This window comes from Lontra canadensis, unplaced genomic scaffold (assembly GCF_010015895.1).
Source record: "Lontra canadensis isolate GAN:19392208 unplaced genomic scaffold, GSC_riverotter_1.0 scaffold4, whole genome shotgun sequence".
Classification (NCBI taxonomy): Eukaryota; Metazoa; Chordata; class Mammalia; order Carnivora; family Mustelidae; genus Lontra; species Lontra canadensis.
This window is the reverse complement of record NW_022630998.1, coordinates 6,530,963-6,556,518: the sequence shown is the minus strand read 5'-3', so window position 1 is coordinate 6,556,518 and position 25,556 is coordinate 6,530,963. Positions and strand designations below refer to the sequence as shown.

The following is a 25,556-nucleotide window of genomic DNA, read 5'->3' as shown; positions in this document are numbered from 1 at the left end:
AGGGCACTTGTGGTCAACACTGCATGATATATGGCATTGTTGAGTCACTGTATTAGCCATCTGAAACTAATAAAATAATGTAGGTTAAAAGAACAAAGAAAAGTAAATAAACATAAAATAAAATAAAAGGTTTGTTGTTATATGTAAACAGGGACATTTAAGAAATATTTCTCAACAAGCTGAGAAATAATTTACTTACAATTATCTGATATTTTTGAAGAGAAATATTCCAAAAGACCTAAAATACTTGCTTCCTTCAATTGTGGTGGTTCTTCTGATTTATTCATGAGTAAAATATCTTTTTGTGAACTTTTACAGACACAGAAACCAATAAAAGCAGTTTTTCGTAAATTAGAAGTGGTTGCATACAAGCAGATTTCTGCAAGAATTGTTATATACATGTAGACTACATTCCAGGCCCAGGAAAAGTCATCTACCTTGCAGCCTTCTTCCTAAAATGAGAAAATAGTTATTAGATAATCAAGGGACATTGTCATAATTAAAACTATATACTATACTTACAATAAGAAATATCTTCAAATTTTATACAGTTGTTAAAGAACCATAATCAAGTAATAGTTCTAAAGTGTACTTATTAAAAAACAGGTTTTCCATGGGTAGATTGCATAAAATCTAGCTCAAAGAATAAAAAATACAAAAGAGCTAAAAAGTATATAAAGAACAATTTTTCAATATCCTTAGTAATCAATAGAATATAAATCAATCCAATGAAATATCACTTCCCCATATTACATTTTAAAGAATCTTTTTTTATATAAAGCTCAGTTGTTGTGTGCGGCACTTAATACATTTTTCATCGGAAAGCAAGGCAATTATATATTCTGGAGAGGAATTTGGAGATCCATTCTACAAATATTATAAAAAGTTCATAGTCTATCATTAGTAATTTAATTTTATGAATCTATTCTAAAGTAATAGTCATAAACACAGATAAAGATTTTATGTACAAAAATACCAGCTCAACATTATTTGCAATTAATTGTGAATAATTAGAAATAGACTCAATATTCAACAATGAAGTAATAGTTAAATTATCTTATGCAGACCAAAATATAAATTTTAATAATATGTCATTATAATGAAAAATGCTTTCATAATATATTTTAAATTTTGGAAACTAAACTATGTATGACTATATGATCTTAAGTTTGTTAATAAAATTTAAAGTCCTTCTGATGTGTGTGTGTGTGTGTGCGCGCGTGTGTATAATCTATTTCCCTATCTTTACATCTCTATCTATATCAATCTATCTGTAGTGGGATATATGATAAATGTGCTTTTACTTTCACATTTAATTAAAATTTTTATCACAAGGTTATGCTCATTATAAGCCCTAATATGATATACAATTTAAGTAGTGGCAAAAATAAAAAATTGTTTCTCTTCAGGTCTTTTAAAACACCTAAATTAACAATATACCGTTACCTGGTTTTGAACAGACATAATGCTTGAAAGGAAATCTCTCATTAGTTCCATTAAAGCTTTTAAGCAGGCCATGTTTAGTTTGGCAGCCTCCCCAAGGACCAACAAAGCCAGTATTGAATCCAACCTAGGAATTTTGTGAGCAAAACAACAAAGCCCTTAATTAAAATAATAATAAACAATTTTTAATGAAAAAATTGGCCAGAGTTAATGAGTATCCCAGATTACCAAATACATTTACTTTTAATAAAGATAGGTATTGGTTGACACTGTTTCTGTTTAAAGTCTACAAGAAAGAACTACATTTTGGCAAGATATTTGAATTCAGAATAGAGTTCTATCGAAACTCTGAGAGTAATAAATACTATAAAAGATCACATTTCTTCATAGATCCTGTATAACAAGCAATCAAGGGCTCTGGTTCTAGAATGTCCCCAATATCTCACAATAGTTTTTGATTTTTAACTTTCTACACCTAAGAAATGAATTGCAAAAATGTTTTCCTGTTTAAAAAAAAAAAAAGAGAACAAATTTAAAAATGACCTTCCCAAAAGTCCAAAAGTTCAAAGTACTTGATTTTACAAAAAGTGTAATTTCTCAAAATCTATATTTCTGTTTGATTAGAAGACTGTCAAGATTTATCATTCAAAGTAGCATGTGATAACTGGAAAATCACACAAGAATTTATTAGTCATAAATGAACATATATTTGATAGTTTGAGGAAATTATACATGAAGTGCTATTTTCACCCAACTGAAAGAGATACAGTTTGAAGGAGAACTAGTAAGAATGCAAATGTATATTCCTCTACCTAGACCTGCATATTGCCTTGATTTATAAGCCATTGATAAAGAGTTGGCATATTTTACAATTTGAATTTCACAACTGTGATATTTCAGGCCAGTAAGCCAAGTTCATTATCATTTTCAAAAGGAAATACCTCTAATCATGAGGAAAAAAGACAATTCTTTATATTTGAATAGAGCTTTACAGATCTCAATGTGCTTTCACATAAATTATCTCACTCACTGAACCACAATTTTTTGACACATTCAAGACCCTTCTGAAATCTTTTTTTTTTTTTAAATATTAGAAAATTGAGACATAAACAGATCTGGGACATTTACCCAGGTTCCCATTTTAAGCTGGGTTAATGATAGCTAAATTCTTCTCTCACCTAAGGACATTTCCAGTATTGCTTTTCCAAACCATTATTTAAGTACATAGAAAATAGACTTATTGTGGTGATCATTTCATGTGGTGATCAATATATACAAACATCGAATCATTATGTCATACACCTAAAACTAATACAGTGTTATATGCTAATTAGCCTCAATAAAAAAATTTAACCTTAATGTGACAACGCTGCCTATTGCCTACCTCGTATTGTCTGCTCCTTCCTTTCAGAAATAAACCTCAGTTTTGTTCAAGATGGCAAAATGCTCAGTAAACATTGCTCCTCAAAATGGAAATGTTCTATATCTTGTGTGGTGAACATGATAACCACTACACTATGGAAACCGGCCGTGTTCTATATCTCTTGATTACACAGATGTATGCAATTTGTCAAAGGTCATAGCTCTGTGTACATTAATGTGTGAATTTCATTGTATGTAAATTATATCTTAATAAATTTGACTTAAAATATGAACCCCCTGGGGCACCTGGGTGGCTCAGTGGGTTAAAGCCTCAGCTTTCGGCTCAGGTCATGATCCCAGGGTCCTGGGATCGAGCCCCACATCAGGCTCTCTGCTCAGCAGGGAGTCTGCTTCCTCCTCTCTCTCTCTGCCTGACTCTCTGCCTACTTGTGATCTCTGTCTGTCAAATAAATAAATAAAATCCTTAAAAAAATAAAAAAATAAAAAATAAATAAAATCTTTTTTAAAAAATATGAATCCCCACACACCCTTGAAGTTTGGAATAGCCATAAATGTAGATTTAGTCAATAATACAAATAATACAAATAGTACAAATAATACAAATGGAAATGTATTATGAAAGGTTATTATTTTTCTAATTAAGAAAGAGATGAAATTTAAATAACAGGTAATTCCTTTTTCATTTTTTCCCTCCCACTTGGAAAATATACATGATGCCAGAGGGTAGAGCAGCAGTCTTGCAACAAGATGATGGAAATCCAATACCATCAATGGAAGAAAAGGAAGCTAGAAGGAGCTTGGGTCTTGATTTTCTTAAGAATCTGTGTATCAATTGTGTACAGCTTGTTATGTGCAATAACTAGTACCCTATTTGGTAATGCAACTGTAGTTAGGTTACTGTTACAGGCAGAAGAATTGAATCCTGATAGACTCAACATGACGTTTACAAGCATGAACTTGAGAGTCAGAAAAATTATAGATGGAATCTTAGCTCTGCCACTAATTAGGTATATGACTTAGGGCAATTTGCATAGTCTACCTCAGTTTGAATCTACTCATCTTTAAGTAAATATAGCAAAACCTACATTTCAGAGACTATCACAAGATTTAAGTAAAATGCTCTATGTGAAATGGCTAGGTTCAAAATGCTGACCTGAATCGAATTACAAAAAGACTATTTCTTCAAAGTCAAAGGATATGAATTTGATAACTTTTCTCTATGAAGTCCTAGAGTGACTGAGGTCCAGATGCCCTCAGAGGTGAATGACTAGTGAGTCATTCTCGGAGTACCTCTCACCCCACTTCACAATAAGGTCAAGTAAAGGAGAGTATAGGAGTATAGTCTCAGAGTTTACAGAACTTCCTTGCCCCTGAATATACCTCATAGGCCTATGATTTTGGTTTTTCTGTTCTCTTTTAAGTCTGAAAATTTTTAACTAACACAGGGCACTCTCACTAGAATATGGATGAAAAAAGATCCATTTGTGTCGACCTCCTGTGGTAGAAAAATGCTTCAACACAAACACACTATTTTCAATCAATCCTACTGATCATAAAATTTTCTGTAAGTGGAAGTACCTTTGCTAAAAATAAAATAGAAACACCAATACTTAGATATTAGAGTTTGTTTGTTAAAATTCAAAACTGAAAACCAATGCACACAGAAAGATAAGAAGTTAATTAGGTTAGAAATTTTGCACTAGCTTCTTTGTGAACTCACTACAGTACAAATGTCAATTATTAGTAGACTGACTTGGTTTTATAGTGCCATGAAATTAAACATGTATGAAGTAATTTGCAAATATTATAAAATTTCCCCTAATTTTATAAATAAAGAAACCAGAGCAGAGGTTTACTGGCTTGTCCAAAGTGTCACAGTTACTTGATTCATTTTACTTTAAGAAATTTTTTTTTCACTTTTAAAATTAATGTGAACCACTACACACAGGTAAATGGTACCAGATCCTGGGCTGGACCTCAGCAAGCCTTCCTCCAGCCCACTGTCCCTTCTACACTAATTTAAATCAGCTAAAATATGGCAAATAAATAAATATATAGATGATAGACCGACTAAAATATAATAATAAGAGGCTTCATAAAAAACTACTGATGTATCCTACTATCTACACAGCCTTTTATAAAAAGGTTAGGAACATCAGCATTCAAGACAGTTTTCCTAGGTTCTCCCTACTCCTCTACAATGATTTCTTCAATGACCAAATTGCAATTTTAAAAGACGGAATTAAGATGTCTCCAAGTCACAACGCTTACACAGCGTTATTTCAGTCTTTCAATAGACACCTCAGAAAACACTAACAGTGTCAAAATCCACACAACCCTAAAAATGAAAGACCAAGAATGAAAGAGAAGTCACTAAGAGCAACAACTGATAGGGAATTTCCACAAACCATAAAGTTGATGGAGCTGGGTTAAGAATGGCAGCAAGGAGTACCCACATTCCATTTCATGAAATACAGCAGCCTCATGTCCCCAACAAAAGTTAAAAGGGAAAAAAAATGATCTCGACAATCTAGGGTGTTTTTCAGAGCTTTAGAAAAAAGTAAAGCCAGTCCCTTACTTTGGAGGACTGACTTTGTAAGGAGCCAGGGTACTATTTCTGTGCTTCTTCTTCATCTCTCTCATCTGGCAACTTCCACATGACACAAAGGGTAGAAAACCATGCTGTGGCAATTGGTGTGTAGGAGGCAGGGAGGAGGAGGAGCCCTATAATGGGAACACTGGGGGGCATTTTCTCCTCAAAAGTAAAATATCAAAGAGTAGGAAAAATACAGGAAGGTCGCTGATGATAGTGCATGTTGAGCGCCGCAGCATTTAATAACGCTGTTATGAATGCTGTGAATACAAACCTCTTGCTTTAAAATACCGAGTTTTTAAAGATTTCTCCTAGGTCATGAGGTAAGTAAAATAGAAAATGGAGACTGTGAAAGCAAGGACTGAAGAAAATACCAGTCTGAATATTTAGAGAGGATCATAGCTCTGAAAATTATTTCTTATAGGGACCAAAAGATATTTTTAGAGACTCTTAAGTGCCTTTAACAAAGCTGAATGAGAGAAAAAGACAATGAAAAGTCTTGATACTGAGATGAAAGGTAGTATGGTAAGGAAACCAGAGACTGAAAAGAGATTAAAATACAAAAATATAATTCAAATCCTTGATGAGGAAGTTAACTGCAACAGTTGCTCGGAAGGAAGAAAACTGGCAAACTGAGACCCAGTACTAATTCCCATCGAGACAACCAGGTATGCTTGGGTGGCTCAGTGGGTTAACGTCTGACTCTGGATTTCAGCTCAGGTCATGGTCTCAGGGTCAAGGGATCAAGCCCTGCCTGGGCTTCTGTCCTTAGCAGGGAGTCTGTTTGAGAGTTTCTCTGTCTCCCTCTGCCCCTCCCCCCACTCAAGCGCTAAATAGATTAATAAATAAAATCTTTTTTTTTTTTAAAGAAAGAAACAAACAACCAGAGAAACAGAATCAAGGGGGGAAATCTGTAGTACTACAAAAAAGAAAAAAGAAGGAAAAAAAAGGAATTTTAAAGATTTTAAAGTTATGAAGAAAATGGAATTCAAATGAAGGAAAACGTTTCCAATGACAAGAAGCCAAAGATTAAAATTTAGTGCAGGCATATATGGGTATTCCACTTTAATGTGATGTATAATCCAAGCACAGAGAGGCAGGAGCTGTGCACCGAGCATGTGAACGATGAATAATCAATGGAAGGCCTTCAGGAAACGCAGAGCCATCACCACCTCATTTGTGCACAGCTGCACATATCAGGGCTTTTCTCTGGGTAAAGTGGAGGATTTGCCTCAACAGCTTCGTAAAGCTGGGCCGTGAGACAAGAGAGGATGCCTTTTGTATCCTGGCTGCCAAATCACAAAGAAGTTCCTAAAAAATTCTGGATTGAAAATAAAATAGGAAAAAAGCAGACTGGTTTTGAACATCTAATCATAAGTTAGGAAATGGCATAGAAACCTTTAGAGATTTAAAGTGGGAATTAGGGAAAAACAAAACAAAACAAAACTGTGAGCCCAGAGGCCTATTTCCAGACAAAATGTACAGTACACTTTTCAGGGGGAAATAAATGGTGACAAATGTTATTCTCAGCGTAGAGTTGTGCATAAGCAAGAAATCACCTAATGAAATAGGGAGCCTATGTCCGTACTTAGAATTTACTCAAACCAACCAAGAAATGAATAGTATTTCAAGTTTAAGAATGGGAAATCCTAGTGGTAAAAGGCTGATGGTGAGTAGGAAAAATAGATAAAATTTAATAATTCAAAATAATTTCAGAAATATGACCCTTAAAATTAAATATTGATATATAATTTATCTTTAAGGAGGGGATAGAACATTTTAAATAGTGATTTAACCTTAATGTTATCAGAAACTCCAGAGTATATTAACATACTAGGAAGTATGTTAAGGGAGGATTAATTCAGATAAAGTAAGCTCAATCTTCATTGCACGTGAGGAGGGCAGGCAGGGTTTCATTCTTGATCTTGGCCATTTATGAAAACTACTTTGAAGAATTTTCAAATTTGCATTTTTCTTGCCATTGTCTGATTTTTGATACTCAGAAAAAATGGACTACCTGTGAATCTAGTCTTTCGTGTGTCTGCTAAAAGGCGCTCTGTCTCCTGCTGGCAGAGCTTCATTCTCAGAGCTCCAGGGATAACAGAGGGCAGGAACGAAGGCCTGGCGGGTTGGACAAGCCAGGAATGCAGCTTCACCAGAGAAGGCATGGGTGGATCACTAACTGTCACCTCCATCCAGTCCTATCAGGCACTTCATCTGTTTGGTTTATTGGCGGCCATGAGTCCTACCTAGTAGCAGGAACTTTCGGTCTTTGTTTTTGCTCCTTTTGCTCTTTTCTGATCATGTCAAGTTATGAGACCCTGATGTTAGCCAGAGAGTGGTATAATCACATTTAGGTTGTAACACTGGCAGCAGAGTATGACAGACTATGGAAAGGAAAACTTAAGGCAAAGAGACCCATTAAAAAGCTCCAAGAGTCATGAGACGATTTGGGCCTAAACCAAGGTTGTGACAGAGACGGTAGAGAGCAGGGCAACAGTTCCAAAATGTAGCTGTTAGGGTGTGTAATTTGGTTAACTTCAGGAGATGTGTGCCAGGTATGGAGATCGAAATTCAGTAGGTAGAAGCCCCTCTAGGAAAAAAACAATTCAGATCTGAACTCGTAGGACAAGAAGTAATAGGGGAGACTCTTGTGTATAAAAAGTGTTTTCATTACTTATCTCTTTTAAATCTTTCAAAAAGCTCTCTGAAGTGGCTAGTGTAATTATTTATCTGCTAACCAGACACTGTTCATGGGGCTAAGCAACTCATTCAAAATTAGACAGGGAGCAAGAGAGAGAACTAAAACTCAGGTCTTCTGACTTGAGGTTGAGTGTTTTTTACTGTACCATAACCTAGCAAGGCATAATTACATATTTACCCTTGCTGGAGACTGAATGGTTACACTTAGCCCAGAGGATCACAGGATAAATTTAAAAATCCAGTAAACAAGTCTGAAAAGTAAGGACTTACACTGCCATCTCAGCTCATGAAGGAGGAGGGTTAATGACAAAAAAGGTGTTTGAATGGTTTGGGTTAGACTGTCATTTGAACATTATAATTACTGGGGTTCAGGAGATAAGCAGTGTCAGTATCCGTGATCTAGACAGAAAGTAAGGCCTTGCTGCCTATACAAAGCAGTTAATTCCTTGCCTGATTCATTTCAATGCAAACACAAATACTATACCTCTGGAAACCATTTGCCGTGTCCATATAATTTTAAATTGTCAAGCTTTTTTTGGAATACATTCATGGAGCGCATTAAATCAGCTATTTTGCTTTGGGAGATATAATTTTATATGTTCTACTGCTCTACTGAAATGCCATACTGCATTTCTCAGCAGTCTTCATTGGCTAATAATTCAATTATAAACACAATTCATTATTTTCATGTTAGATTAGAAAGCCTTTTGCACTGGCTTGAGCTATCTTCCCAGAGCAAATGGGTCAGTTTATAAAAGGCCAAACTGCAGGGTGGAGCATTGAGACTATGAAGCATCATATAAAATTTAACCATATTAAATGGAAATCTGCTTTACAGCAAGCTGGTTATCAGCAGCTCAGGGCAGCTAAACTTCCCAGATAAAGGCTGGTGCATGACAGCTGGGAGGGGCTCATGTAGTAGTCCCTTTTTCTCTATTTCTTCACCCTGTTTTATAATCTGTTGTCTTTAGTGCATTTCCTCTGCGGCGTTTTCTTCCCTGTCCCCTAGTGAGCAGAGGTCGCTCTATCTCTGTGATGCCTTCCCTGGGTCTTTTGTAGATTCTGGGCCGGCTCTTTTCAGGCTCAGCTGAAACCACTTGCTTCTATTTCTTTCTTTTTCTATGGTATAATTTTTATAAAGGGGGTTATAAGAAGCAAGGCAGAGATTTATGGGATGAATTATCTACTGATAGATAACATCAGAAATGGGCAGACGAGAACCACTCACTTACATGGGCACAAGCAATTTTTGCCAGTATTAATCAAATGTCTTCTGATCAATCAGTTGGATGGTCTCCTCTCTGCATTTTAAATCTCTGAACATTGATTCATCATTATGGTAACTTTACTGATATGCATGGAAAACAAAATTGTTCAGGTTACTCCTCTTAATAGTCACTTGGCATTGAATTTCAACTACTACACCAAATTTATCTTCCACCAAGTGTCACAGCTCCAAGGCTATCTGGTCCAGCAAATCCTGACAAAGTCTCAATTTACTATCAAGGTCTGATGCCTCAATATTTCTATTTCATTCTAAATACACTGCTCATTTTCTAAATTTTTAACATGTACCCAGTCTTTGGCGTATATAAGACCAACATTCAAGTTTACCCAGAAATGGAAAGCATTTCTGGTTTGATTTTGATAATTATATCACAGTGTGTTTTGTTTTATCTGGAATAGTGACTTCTGGATAGCTATATAGATTATTCCATAAATGACTTAAATACTTTACAAGAAGAAAAATTAATTCTTTAATATTTGGTATAACATCATCATTACAACAGAAAATCTGACTAGCAGAAATTAGGCAAATTGCGAACTTAAAAATTAACCTTTTAATATCAATGGATTATTTTAGTTTATTAGACTCATCACTTTTTTTAAAAAGAAATATTGAAACCTCTTTAAAAAAAACAGTAAATATAAGAAACAGACTCAAAATTATTTGGCAGTGTTTTTTTTTTAAGCAATTATCTTTTCCTTTTGATTTTATTTATTTATTTATTTGAGATTTTATTTATTTATTTGACAGACAGAGATCACAAGTAGACAGAGAGGCAGGCAGAGGGGGCAGGGGGAAGCAGGCTCCCCCCTGAGCAGAGAGCCTGATGCGGGGCTCGATCCCAGGACTCTGGGATCATGACCTGAGCCGAAGGCAGAGACCTCAACCCACTGAGCTACCCATCTATTGAGTAGAGAGGAGTTCCAAGGAGTTGGAAGGTTTTTATAGAGGCAGGGTCATTGGGGCAAGAAAGTTGTTAACAAAAGAAAAGGATTATTCTAGGTGAGGCTGCTTTCTGGGGGGAAAAGCAAGGTGTCATCATGCAGATGATCTCATCTTTTTAGGGGGAAGGAGAGGGTCCAAGTGGTAGACTCATAGGTGTAGACTGAAAAATTCCTAGCTGACCTTTTTAAGACTAAATTTCTGGGGGAGGTTGAAACTGCAATTAGATTATGTATATTATACACTAGTTTGGGAACTTGGGCCAAGTGACACCATTTGGGGCCTGTGGTTGGTTGGTTGGTTGGCTGGTTGGTTGGTTGAACTTGACAATTCATTAACAAACTAAATCAATGTTGATGTGGTACAGTAAAACTGAAATTTGGTTAAAGAAATAATTCCTTGACTTTCAGAATTAGCTAATCTTAATAAGCCACTTTTACTATCTCAGTATTTCTTTAAACTTGCTTATTTGGTAACTCTTAGAGTACTTTGAAAATAAACTTGATAGTCATGTAATAAGTATTTTTATATGTTAAAATGCAATTTCCCTTATTTTTTAAATCAAGGTAGAGTCTTTCAAGAGCTAAACTAGTTCTACACCCTTTTGAAAACTAAATTGTGTCTATGAATCCCCTACAACTTATTTTCTATGGTAAGAGTGGTCTGAAATCTCCATGGCTTTCAAAATAACCAAATTTGCACCAGTGAGAATCTCTAATTTTTGTCATATTTATCAGCTCTTTATTAATATATGCTTATTAAAATTATATTCTATTTGTATTGTAATTTTCCCATTTAAAGATATTATCCTTGGTTTTAAAACTTAAAAGAATCACAATCTTTGTTAACTGCAATATTGAGTAGATTTCTCCCATCACAGGACAAGACAGAATAAGTTCTTGATGAAACGTCTTCTGAACTAGGCTATTTCTAGGAAATTAAGCAATCTCTAAGCCATCCTCCAGAAATCTTTACTTGATCTAGAATCCCAAAAACTTCAAATTAAACTAGGAAAACACCTTTCCTTCAGGAATCCTCCAGATTCTTAGAATTTATATATACAAAGGACTTTGGTGTAGAGTGGGCAGCCAGAGGCCTAAAAACAGGAACTAATTTTAAGAAAACTATATGATTATTGAATTTGCAACTTGGCTATGGCATGACAGATTTATTATTACTATTACTATTATTATTATTATTATTACTATCATTAGTATTATTATTACCATTAGCATTGGAAGAGGAATTAAGAATTCTGATTATCCTCAAATACTGAACAGGGATATCTCCTCTGATCGCTCTCTTCAGAAATATTCCTTTAAAATTCTTCTTCCCTCCATTGAATGTTATTTCCTCATTGGTAGTAATATAAGACTTATTTTTCCTTCTCAAATTAATATATGTACAGGAGGAAACTAACATTTATCAGTCAAGATTTATTTTTGTCACACTTTACAAGTAAGGCATAAAGAAAGAAAATCTCAGTGTATTTCCTCCAAGGACAATAAACTGTACCTCACTGCTGTTATTCAACAACTTAAAAAATAAGGGATGTTTTAAATAGGGGGAGGCACTTCTTATCAATAACAAATTTCATTTGATAAAGATAAATTAAGCAATACATGCATGCAATCTAGCAAAAAAATGAGAGAGAGAGAGATCGGAACAATTTATTGATGAAATGAACTAATACAAAATATATAAATTGCCCATGCATTTGGAACTGAGATTATAAATTATTTTCATAATCAACTAAGGTGTGATTAACATTTTAGAACAAAGGTTATTTAACATTTAAACACAAAGGTTTCTCCATGAATTACTTTGGATTTATAGAATCCCTCTTACCAGCATTTCTTTTGAAGCTGCACTTTATGAAAGATGAGATGTTCAAGCACCTTATTCAGCTGAGGACTATTCTTCTGAACACATGACCAGGCAGCAACACAGTGCCAGAGCAGGTGGTTAACTTCATATCCTCCCTGATTAAGTTGCAAATGTTCCTGGAATTAAAACATAAAAATATATCTGGAAATGAGCTATTTGACTTGAATAAACATGAAAATAAACTTAAAATATTCAAATGAAAATGCATTATTTTCTTAAATTTCATGTTACACCAAACAGAGCAACTTACTTAAGTATATTTTTGTAAATATATATAGTGTGAGGGAAGAAAAATAATTTTCCATCTACCCTTCCAGGTTCTTGGCTGAGACCTTTGCACCCCCTGTAGTAAAGGACAGATTAACAGGAGAAAATCAAACATAAGTTTAATAACATGTATACCTCCTGTACGCATGGAAGAGACCCAGGAATACTTTTCAAAATGGCCCAAGACATTATCTTATATAACTTCTCTAGCTAAAGACAAAAGGGGGATGTGCAGTTATGGATGTTAACAGGAAAAGCCTAGTAAACAAGGGTAAGGTTGTTATGCAGAATTTGTCATTGCCTTCTCAAGTTTCTAGAGATTTAGCGTCATCCTTCTCTTAGTACAGAGGGAGACACCCAAAGGAATGGACACCTCTTTTAAAATGTAAATATCTCTTACAAAAAGGGTAACTTTTACTCAGTTTTCACAGCTTCTCCTATGCTTGTGATTTCTTAAAAATAATCACCCCAAAATAATCCTTATGCCAAAGAGTCCTATTTGGGGGCAGCAAATTTTGATTCCCTTCGATTGTTAACCTGAACCTAATGTCTTAATTGCTTTTCACATGGGTCCCTTGTGTTCAATGATATCAGTTCTACACTATGACAAAAATCCTATGTCCCCTACAGGACAATTATTAGAAAAATCGAGCTTCTTAGACCCTATATGACTTCGTTCTTCCTGACACCCAAAGAGGAGGGGACAGGGAAAAGTCTGAACAATGATCAAACAGCAAATTAGTTTTAAAATGTGGATTTCCACTTTAAGGGCAAATATACATGCTTACCTGGACATGGTCAATGTCTACTAAGTAACTATTTCAAAAGTCTACAAATTCAGGGGGAAAATGGGCTGTTGATTCTTTGTTTTTTCTTGAAGTGCTTCCTAACCCTTTCATAGATTTAACTGGTCTGCTAAAGTTAGGGGTATGAAGAAACCTGATTTTATTGTTAGACAGTGATAACATAACTCATTTAATTGTTTCCAACAGATTCGAGTACACATCTTGTGATATGTATTTAATATTTCGTTCTTTTATGTTCACCTTAAGAGAGACTCCAAAAGGGTTTATAATTCTCATTTATTATACAAACAACATCAGATATACAACTTAAAAGATAATTGTCATGTTAAGTATTAAGTTGAAAGGCCAGATTCATATATAAATTTTAAACTAAGATATATTAAGTTTCTAGTAAACTGTTTAATTAAGTCCCACACATGTGTATTGATCTATTTTTTATGTTGGCAACTCAGATGCTAGAGATAAAAGTCATGAGTAAGATAAAGTTTCTGTACAAGGCTCCCGACTGTGGGAAAAAAATCACTCAGAAAGGTAAATGAAAACAAGCCAATGTTTAGAGTATTAGAATATTCCATAGAAAAGCTTTATTTTAAAATGGTGTAAGACAGTGGCCTGGGTGGCTCAGTTGGTTAAGCTCCAACTCTTGATTTGGGCTCGGGTCATGATCTCAGGGTTTTGAGATCAAGCTCTGAGATGGGCACCATGCTCACTGTAGAGTCTACTTGTCCCTTTCCTCCCCCTGCTTGTGCATTCTCCCCCCCCCCCCTCTCTCTCTCCAAAAAAAAAAAAAAAAATTCTAAAAAAAAAAAAAAAGTTAAGAGGGCTCTTTTAGCACAGTTTCAAACACTGAGCAGAGCATTAAATGACTCCCAGAGAACTTTTCTTTGTCCCCCTCCCTCCCTCCCTCTTTCCTTCCTCTCTTCCTTCTTTCCTTTTTTTCTTGGCTTTATGACCACTTCCTACAGTTCTTTAATCTTCTTGCTTTGCTGCCCAGCTTGGGACTATGCTCCTTTGCAAATTGGATCCTTTACACAGAGGCCAAACAGATATTAAAGAAAGAGACAGACCACTCCAGATTGGTAGGTGATAGGTCTAATAAGCCAGGGAACTTAGTTAGAAAGCCTATCTTGGGTGACTGCAAGACGAGCAAACCTCTACGCTCACCTGAATCCTAAGGTTTATAGGAGGCCTTAACTGGGTTCAGACACTTATACCACCCAGATGATCCCAAGAACACCTTGCTTTTTCAGGGCTACATCCTTGACATGGCTCCAGCTGTGAGAACAGTGAGCAGAACATGCATCCCAGGGAGAAGCCTCGGATTGCCCAGGTCCAGCTCATGAGTCAACCAGTGGCCCCAACCTCTCGATTATGTCCTTGAACAAGCTATCAGTTACAACTTGTACAATATGTATTTTGAGAAGTCCACCTACAAAAGTGCTATTAACCTAGTGTTGGCTGAAATTTCAGATAACCACATCAGCTTGAATTTTATACAAATTTGAGTACACAAGCTCTGAATATCAGACCAGATGCTCTTTTAAAACAGAAATGAGCCTTGAAGAATGGGATGTATTTTGGCTATTCAGAGATAGCTTTTTGAGCTTCACCCTTGTTTTCAATCATCTGGGGGTTGGTTGACATTATCATAAAAGGACCTCTCAACACAAATGTGCAACTTAGATAATAGGATATGAATCAGAATAATGCTTCTAATTTTAAAGAACCTGTGTCTCAATCTAACCCCATCTTAGTAACCATGTACAACTGCAGTATAGCACCAAATGTCCCATATTTAGATGACTTTGGCTTCCCGAGTACTTAAAGCATTAGAGGATGAGACTGCTAATCACACTTGAAGGTAAACTCTGTGTGTTTCCTAGATTTCAGAAAACTACTTGTAGTTTAGGACAGATGCAGCTATTTAGTAAAGGGTCTACCACATTTCAGTTGACCTTCATCTACTATCTCCAAAAAACTATGTTGTTATTTTCATGGGACAACTGTACTCAGCAAATTCAGCTCTGCTAGTGAGCAACATACAGAGTGGAAAACTCAATCCAGTTTTCTGGCTCTGAAAGCCACAGAGCTAATTAAAGTGCACCATTTGTCAAAGTCAATGGAAACCTTGCATCTGGATCAGCTTTGAAGGATATTAAAAGAAGAAATGGGTTCTAGCACCAGGGAAAGGAAGTTTCCTATGCTTAAATAGAACCAAGACCCATACCGTGTGTATCCTAACATGTACGGAATTCTTTATCTTTTCAGCAATTTTATGGCAGCACTTGGAAAACAAATTAAATGCTTGTGCTTTTACTCCAATGGTGATAAGTGTACTAAAAATAAAGTATTTTGCAGTGGTCAAAATATGCTGTCACGGACCTTTTAGCATTACCGGAGAATGAGGGCTATAGGAATAAATCCTCAAATCCTCCAATGTGGCATGTCAGTAACAAAAAAAGGAGGGGGATGAATACAGATGTATTGTTTATACTCCCATTTTCCTCTCTGATTCTTTCTGTCTTCTCCCAGTAGGTGAGAGAGATGGGTACTGAATGGGTAAGTACTCAACTGAACTGGAAAAGCTGGCTTAGACCAAGCTATACTGAAGAAATTGAGCTGAAACTGGGGAACAATGTTCAAACATGTAATCAAGCACTGAATTAGTTACCTGAACCAGAAATTTTAGCAGCATTGTGGCTACACTACCTTTCCAATTCTTTCTATTGTGTGGAAATTAGAGGAGAAAACGGAGAACAGTAAATCTGATATGCTAAAATCTGTTATAATCCCCTCACAGAATCAGAGGTATAGAGCTGAAATAGAACTTAGAAAAGATTAAAACTATGCTCTTTGTTCTTCGTGGAAAAAGGCACAGACTTAGTGACTTGTCCCACACTAAGCAGAAATTATTTTTTTTTAATTTTTAAAAATTTATTTATTTGAGAGAGAGAGAGAGCTCAAGACCGAGGGACAGAGTGGGGCTGGGGTGGACAGAAACAGACAGAGATGGACAAGACAATAGCACAGAGACAGACATGGGGCTCTATGACCTAAGCCAAAACCAAGAGGTTAACACTTAACTAACTGAGCCACCCAGGCACCCCTAAGCAGATACATTCTTCTCATGTGTTGACATTTTGCCCCTTCCAGCTCAGGCAAAGCTGTACTGTAGGAACCTTCCATTTCCTTGTAGTGATAAGAACATAGATTTCTTTCTTTTGTTTTTTAGATAGCATCTTCTTTTTTAAAAAAATGTAATAATTTCAGAGGGAGAATTTAGTGATTCATCAGCTGCAAACACCACCACTCATTACTTCAAGTACCCTCCTTAATGTCCATTACACAATTACCCAATCCCTCCAGCCAGCTCCCCTTCAGCAACCCTCAGTTTGTTTCCTATAGTTAAAAGTATCTTATGGTTTGCCTCCCTCTCTGTTTTCATCTTATTTTATTTTTCCTTCCCTTCCCCTCTGTTCATCTGTTTTGTTTCTTAACTTCCACATATGAGTGAAATCATATGGTATTTGTCTTTCTCTGACTTATTTCACTTAGCCTAATACCCTCTAGTTCCATGTTGTTGCAAGTGGCAAGATTTCATTATTGCCGAGTAATAGCTTTTTGATGGCTGAGTAATATTCCACTGTAGTTATATACAATGAACATTAGGGCTCTTTCGATAGTTTGACTATTGTGGACATTGCTGCTTTAAACATTGGGGTGCATGTGCCCCTCTGAATTGGTACCTTTGTATCCTTTGGATAAATACCTAGAAGTGCAATTGCTGGGTTATAGAGTAGCTCTATTAAATTTTTTGAGGAAGCTCCATACTGTTTTCCAGTGTGGCTGCCCCAGTTGGCATTCCCACCAAAAGTGTAAGAGGATTCCCCTTTCTCCACATCCTTGCCAACATCTGTTGTTTCCTGAGTTGTTAATTTTAGCCATTCTGACCCATGTGAGATGGTATCTCATTGTGGTTTTGATTTGTACATCCTTGATGCTAAGTGATGTTGAGTATTTTTTTCATTTGTCTGTTGGCCATTTATATGTCTTCTTCGGGAAAGTGTTTGCTGCTTTCTTTTGGAGTATATGTGAGAGAAGGAAATACATATGACCCAGAGATCAAAGTTTGTTTTTTGAGATATATCAGCCTATAATGTATGTGAACAATTATATGGCTCACTGTAGCTCTATTTGCATAATACATAGTTTATTACATACCAAGGAATTCCATGATTGGGACAGTTTAATGTTGATCACTAATATCCAAGTTAGAAATTAAAAAACACTTTTTCACATACTAGGGATTATTTTATTTCCTCAATTCTGAACCATTTAAAAACACTTCAGTAGACTTTAATAGCACTTTAAATGTTATTACATATGAGTTATGGAAGCATCAAGTATTACAATTGCTGTCATTAATAGCCTGTACTTTATGCACTTTCCTTTTAACACAAATATAATATCTTAAAATCCTCATTTATAAGTTAATCTAAATTACATTGTTATTTCCAATTATACAGCTGAGATGAAATGTATAAGGAAAAAGGTATTATGACATTACTCTATTTAAAGTAGTAGTAGTATATATTGATATCTCACTACTAATACTATTAACTGCTGTCCAGGAAATGTGCATATGGTTTAGTGTTTTTGCTATATGAACCTCTTGCCCTATCCCCACCACCAGCTAACCTCATCTTCACCAATGTTACTTAATCATATCAATAAAGCACAGTTACTTAATCATATCAATATTATCTGACTCATTATGCACTAGGATATACTCACCATATCAGAATCTATGTCCTTACGGCTTTTCTTGTTTTCCACAGGGCTAAAAATTGATCCAGAAAGGAGTTCTCTTTTATATATAATTTCCATGGTTTTCAGAATGAATTGCACATTTGAAAAGATGTTTGGATACTTGTGATATGAGTCTCCAGAGAAACAAAGTGCTATTGTAAGAAAAATAATTTGTGATAAATATTTCATTAGTATCTTGCATTGTATTTCATTTGTCTTTTAGTTACTAAAATATAATTAAATTCAATTCTTAGATGTTGAAACTGCTATACCTTTCCCCATCTAAGATTTATATGTTATGTATGACCCCTGCTGGCATAATAGGAAACTACAAGGTAAATAATGCATAAGAGTTAATATAATTCAGAACAGCAATTGCATAATGGTCAAATGTCCAATTAAGTATAGTTACCGCACAACAATGGTTGGAAACTTCCAGGTGAGTTATAACATACTCTATTCATAATAGATACTTAGAAACTGTAATCCTACAAACAAATCATCACTGTTAACCCTACCTACATTCTCTAGTTTTATTCATTTTCAAGATGTTACTGCTGTTGATTATTTTAAAGAATATATTTTAAGTATAGCTATAATTATGTCAACATAACACTAGGTGGTATTTAATAGAATTATCTTTATATTGTTCTTTTTATAGACTTTTAGACAATTTTTCAATTTCAATCTATTGACAGTTGAAAAAAAATGATAATAACTATTCTTTTACTGGATGGCTACATGGAGAGGAAGCAGATGCTAATGGCCCCAAGTAAAAATCATTATGTTGCTAAGGCTCTACTTAACAGTATTTGATAGAAGGGTAAAATCTAGGGATTTTATCCTTATATGAAACAAAGTTATTGGTTTTCTTGGGATAGATCTATAATAACAAGCTAATGTGAGATCTTGAAATTTTATTCATATTTTTCAAAATTTATTTGCCACTATCATCTGATTATTTGATGAGTCACTATGTTGAACACAGTGAGGAGTTAAAAAGAGGATTATAATGTATGAAGAAATCAAAACAAGTGATAGGACAGACATAAATTCTTATTCTACTAGTCTATAGTCTTGTCTTGGTTTCAAACTATCAGAATTTGTAGTAGTGTTGCAATTTACTGCTCAGTCTCCAAAACACTTCTACTATTATCTCCTATTCCCTCCTCCATGACTTTTTCCACCAAATATTCCCTTTCTTGTATCTTGAGTCTCTTTATCTCTTATCCTACAATATACTAATCTTTTCCTCTTTTGACCTTGTTTTTTTTTATTTAGTCCATTAACCAAAAAAGTTTATTTAAAACTAAAAAAAAAAAGTTTTTTGAAAAGACAAATTGACAAGCCTTTACTAAAATCAGAAATGAAAAGAGATGGAGCACCTGGGTGGCTCAGTCAGTTAAGCATCTGCCTTCAGCTTGGGTCATGATCCCAGAGTCTCAGGATCCAGCCCCACATCAGGCTCTCTGCTCAGCTTAGAGCCTGCTTCTCCCTCTGCCCCCACTCTGTTCATGCTCTCTTTTACTCTCTCTCAAATAAATAAAATCTTTAAAAAAAAGAGAGAGAGAGAGAGATATGAAGGGACATGTTACAATAGAAATACAAGGGATAAAAAAATTAAATACAAAAGACCATAAGAGACTGCTATGAAAAATTATACACCAACAAATTAGACAGCCTAGAATAAATGGATAAATTATTAGGAACATAAAACTGAAAAGACTGAATCAAGATAAAACAGAAAATATGAACAGAGTGATTATTAGTAAGGAGATTGAATCGCTAATCAAAAACCTCCCAACAAACAAAAGTCCAGAACCAGACAGATTCACTGATGAATTCTACCAAGCATTCAAAGAGAATACCATTCCTTCTCAAACTCTTTCAAAATACAGAAGAGCTTTGAAGGAACTCTTCCAAACTCATTTTACAAGACCAACATTACCTTACCAAAATCATACAAGAATGCCACAAGAAAAGAAAATTATAGGCCAATAACCCTGATGAACATAGATTTTAAAATCCCCAATGAAATATTAGTAAACCAAATCCAGCAAAACATTAAACAGATCATACACCATGATTAGTGAGATTTATTCCAGAGACACAGGATGGTTCAACATCCTTAAATCAGTCAATGTGATACATCACATTAACAAAATGAAAGCTAAAAATCACATGATCATCTCAATAAATGAAGAAAAAGTGTGTGACAAAAATCAACATCCCTTTATAATTAAAAGAACTCTCAACAAAGCAGGTATAGAGGGAATGTAACTCAACATAATAAAGGCTGCATATGACAAATCCACAGCCAATATATATTCAAGGGTGAAAAGCTGAAAGCTTTTCCTCCAAGATCAGGAACAAGATAAGGGTGCCCATTCTCACCACTTTTATTCAACATAGTCCTGGAAGTCCTAGCCAGACCAATTAGGCAAGAAAAAGAAATAAAAGGCATCCAAATTAGAAACAAAGAAGTGCAACTGCTTTTTGACCTTGTTTTTTCATCTAAACTATTGATCTATTTCTCTTTCCCTGTATAGCTAAGCTTTCTGTAATAGTTCACCATCTCTGTCTTATGCTTAAACTTTCCCTGTACTTTGTTTACCTCCAATCTGAATTTTGCTTCCACCTCTCCAAAGGGAACCCTCCCAAGAGCAACAGTGATTTTCTGCTTACAGAATCCCATCAACTTTCAGACTTCCTATTATTTAAGACTTCTATAGCTCTTGATGATGTTTATCTTCTTGAACCTCCCCTCTTGAGATTTCTATGTCATTACTCCCTTTTATTTCCCTTTACTGATGTATGGCACTCCAATTATCTACTAAATGTTTATGTTTCCCAAGCCTTTTCCTAGAATTAATTTCTCCACCCTCAATACCTCCCACCCCAAGCTTATTTCAGCCATCATAACATGGATGACCGTCAAATCATCTATGTCAGTATCTATGAAATAAGTGAATCCCAGTCTTTGCTTATTTCCCTAGTTCCAAATCTGTATTTCCGACTGCTCACTGTATATATATATATACCTGAGTGGCCTTCAAATTTCAACATGTCCAATGATTCTTCAAGATTTTTTCAGTGTAGAGTACCATTATCTTGACTGTATTTGTAAAATTTATATGTATTTGTAAAATCTGTATTTGTAAAATCTATATGTAAAATTTTAGATTCCTCTGGAATTCCTCATTTTCCCTTACATATAGCCTACATTCAATTGATCATCAAATTTAGTGTCTTTTTCCTCCTCAACATTTTTCAAAACTATTCTAGTCTATCTCATTCCCATTTTAAAAGTTCATAATCCTTAACATCTCCTGCTCAACTAATGTCATAACTAATTGGTGCCCTGCATCCACACTCTTCTTAATCTAGTTGGCATCTACATTGTCACTAGTATTACCTTACTAAACTTGAAATCTAGAGAGGTAGAAACTATTACAGATGAGGAAACTGAGTCACAAGCAAGGTCATGCACTTAGTTAGGTAGAAAAGTTAAAAGTAAAACCCACACAGTCTAGCCCAGAATCTGTGTTCTGCAATACTGTACTTATTACTTTTCATGAAAAATAAAAGACAGCTTATGTTCTTTATAGTGATAGTCTGAGCTACTCAAACCATAACATAAAACATTTATAAGTGTAGAAAATAAAAGATAGTCTACCGTACAAATATGGTTGAAGCCTAAATAAATGTTGCTTAAAACTTTCTAGGTGGCCATGCAGGAAATATATAAAAAGTCGTAAGAAGACCAAATAGCCAATCTGTCAAAAGAAAAAGAAAAAAGTATTTTTGTGTTGCATCAATGAACGTTTAGAAACTATATGGAAACTAAACCATTTTATTATTACATTTGCTTTTGATGAAACAATTTCAAACTCACTTGAGCTTATGTGCTTTTGAAATAACTTTAAAACATTTATATCAAGGTTGAAATACCGGTTCAGCCAAGAAAGTTTTATAAATCACCTCTACATTATATATAATGACCAATACTGAATGCTATTTTGTTCCATATCCTACAGAACAGTATTTTTCAAATTGCAAATCATACCCCTTAAGTGACTCATGAAATCAATTGAGAGGGGATTTTTAAACAAAAGAAAAGAAAAGAAAATATCATAGTACACTGCACAGTTCCTTGTTTCGGTATATAAATCAGTGCATATTATGTGTATGCTGGATTGCAATGCAAAAGATATTTCTTTCTATGAGTCTCAGTCAAAACAGTTTAAAAAACATTTCTTTAGATAGTTTTGAGAAATACTGTGCTTGGGATTCCTTATGAAAAAAAGTCATTGTTAAATAAACACTACTATCTTACCTCTGTGAAGTTTCATGTGTAGCAAACTTGTTTTACATAGAATACAAAAAATGAAATGTGTGCAAAAATATATGATGTGCGAAATTTTCACAGAATATGAGAAAAAAAAAACACAAACTAAAGAAATAAATGGAACACAAATTCCGAAATCGTTAAATCATAAGATTATGGAAAAAACAAATAAAACAATATCACTATCAAGATACATGTAGTCCAAATCCTCCTAACAACAATGCAGGGTACTACTGTCAGATCTACACGTAAAAAATAATAATAATAAAGTAAAAAATATGATTCTACAAGTCTCAATGACTCAACCAAGACAATTTTTTTATAGATTTTATTCATTTATTTGACAAACAGAGATCATAAGTAGGCAGAGAGGCAGGCAGGGGGTGGGGAAGCAGGCTCCCCGCTGAGCAGGGGGCCCAATGCAAGGCTCGATCCCAGGACCCTGAGATCATGACCTGAGCTGAAGGCAGAAGCTTAACCCACTGAGCTACCCAAGCGCCCCCAACCAAGACAATTTAACAAAGAAATGGCATGACTGAACTTTGAGCCCAAGACTGTGCTGCACCAAAAGTCATGAACTTTCTATTATAGCAGAGATTTCCAAGTACTTTTATCACAAAATTCTATTGGTAAAATAAATTCTGAGAATGCACCATCAATATTTATAAATGTATCTATATATTATAAATATCCACCATTTATAGATTTAAATAAAAAGAAAACATTTATAAAGCATATCCAAGGGATCTCTTCATACAGACCACTTTGATAAAGTACAATGCTTCTCTAAGAGATTGAAGTTATATGGGAAGTGGAAATTGTCATATCATTTAAAAGAATACTACAGTACTCTAAGTGTGAATATTAAAATAAAAATACCCCTCGTTATAGACAATGGATGAAAATTAATCAAAAGGGAAATAATTTGCAAGGATTAGAGATGGATGTTGAAAGGAAAATTCATGTTCAAGAATTTCACATCTGACTGGGTGGCTCAGTGGGTTAAAGCCTCTGCCTTCGGCTCAGGTCATGGTCCCAGGGTCCTGGGATCAAGCCCCACCTGGGCTCTCTGCTTGGCAGGGAGCCTGTTTTCCTCCTCTTTCTCTGTCTGCCTCTCTGCCTACTTGTGATCTCTGTCTGTCAAATAAATAAATAAAGTCTTAAAAAAAGAATTTCACATCATACAAAATAGAAAAATACATGAAAAACAGATCATTTTGCATGATCACTGTATTATATCCCAATTTGGTCGTAAGTTTCACCTGATCCAGAGGCTCTCCCTCATTATAACTACGCTTGGGAAAATGGTTTTATAAGCTTTCATCTATAATATTCTGAAAGCCTAAATTTTATTTAAAAATCTGCCTTTCTATATCTCTAAAATATTCTGGGACCCTCTGTGCATATTTCCTCAAGTCTCATTTGTGTACATATTCTTTCTGTAGCTTGACAGCTTGAGCTTTGCCTCTTAAACTGGATCTCTCCTTGTTAATTCCTCTTTCTTCACTCTCCCATCTTTCCTTCCTTTATTCCTTACTACCCTTCTTTCCTTCTCTTTCTATGATTACTTCTCTTAATTTTTCAGACTCTATTATCTAACAGTGAAATAGAAATACTGAATAATATTTATTATCTGTTATATTTTAATGGTTGATTATGTGCTCCATGGTTTTTTACAGATGCTTGAAGAACACTCTGTATTTCTATCAAAAATATATTAAACTATTGTTGCTTATATGTTATTCTCTACACTTCAGTTAAGTAGACTTTAATACTTAAGATGATTCTACACTCAGAGGTAAATAATGAGGAAAGAAGGCACACAAATTGTGAAAGTAAATAATATTATTGAATCAAATATTTGTGGCTCTTCATAATGCTGAACTATATACTACTTTATCAAAAAATGGTGCATAGGAAGGTGGGTGATGCTTCCCTAGCAATAACTTCCAGTATAGCATACTGTCAGTATAGCATACCGTCAAAAAGAAAAGATCAAAAGAGAGGTTTCCAATTGACTGTTAGATATATAATAAAAAGTCTACAAAGTCAAGAAGGATAAATGAAATGGCTTCTTGTCTGAAATCAAAGGTACTTATAGAGCATGCTTATTTCCACTAGCTAATTTATATTATCTAGAACAATAAGGAGTAGACTTTAAAATTAGTAAATCTGAGACCCAAGGTCTCAGTATAGCATTATAGCTGAGAGTCCACTGGGTTTCAAGACCTTCTCTGTTGAGACCTCGAATAATAACTTAGACTCTCGGGGCACCTGGGTGGCTCAGTGGGTTAAAGCCTCTGCCTTTGGCTCAGGTCATGATCCCAGGGTCCTGGGATTGAGCCCCACATCAGACTCTCTGCTTAGCAGGGAGATTGCTTCCTCCTCTCTCTCTTTCTCTCTGCCTGTCTCTCTGCCTACCTGTGATCTCTGTCTGTCAAATAAATAAATAAAATCTTAAAAAAAAAAACTTAGACTCTCTATGTCACAGTCTGTAAAATAATGGCCAATGATAGCACTTACCTTTTAGGATTGTTATAAGGATTAAATAAGTTAATATGTTTAGTTCATCTAAAGCACTGATCATTGTGCAAGGCATTGTGCAAGTTAAGTTCTAAGTATTCACAGCTATTACGTGAAACTGTGCAAATTGTCTAAACTGTCAGATGAGAAGATATAGGAATCTTTTTAAAAATAAATGACATAGTGATGGGGCACCTGGGTAGCTCAGTTGGTTAAGCATCTGGTTTCAGCTCAGGTCATGATCTCAAGGTTGTGGGACTGAGGCCCACATAGGGCTCCATGTTCAGTAGGTAGTCTACTTGAAATTCCCTCACTACCTCTCCATCTGCCCCTCTCCCCCTCCACTCACACATGTGCTCTCTCTTTAAAATAAATAAATAAATCTTTAAAAATAAATAAATGAATGACATAGTATATATAAATTAATTTGTGCAATGGCTAAGACTTTATTTTATAGTCATTTATTGGTAGCAGAAATATAAATGGCAATGAATGGAAAATGGTCACTAAAAGGAATGAGAAGAAAAGGGGAGAAGAGCCAGACTTGCTTTATTTTTCTCCTGT

General features: G+C 34.9%; 1 protein-coding gene across 4 annotated transcripts in view; it reads right to left on the bottom strand.

Annotated features, from left to right (window-relative positions):
- Positions 1 to 25,556, bottom strand: part of TMEM232 (transmembrane protein 232) — a 271,759-nt gene that overhangs the window by 213,223 nt on the left and 32,980 nt on the right. For all 4 annotated transcript variants that reach the window (XM_032845118.1, XM_032845126.1, XM_032845132.1 and 1 more), the window contains 5 exons: positions 21,798 to 21,897; positions 18,107 to 18,273; positions 12,201 to 12,355; positions 1,447 to 1,570; positions 200 to 452 (listed from right to left, as the gene is read on the bottom strand). In XM_032845118.1, coding sequence (XP_032701009.1) covers positions 200 to 452; positions 1,447 to 1,570; positions 12,201 to 12,355; positions 18,107 to 18,273; positions 21,798 to 21,897 — 799 coding nt within the window. The remainder of the gene's footprint in view (positions 1 to 199; positions 453 to 1,446; positions 1,571 to 12,200; positions 12,356 to 18,106; positions 18,274 to 21,797; positions 21,898 to 25,556) is intronic.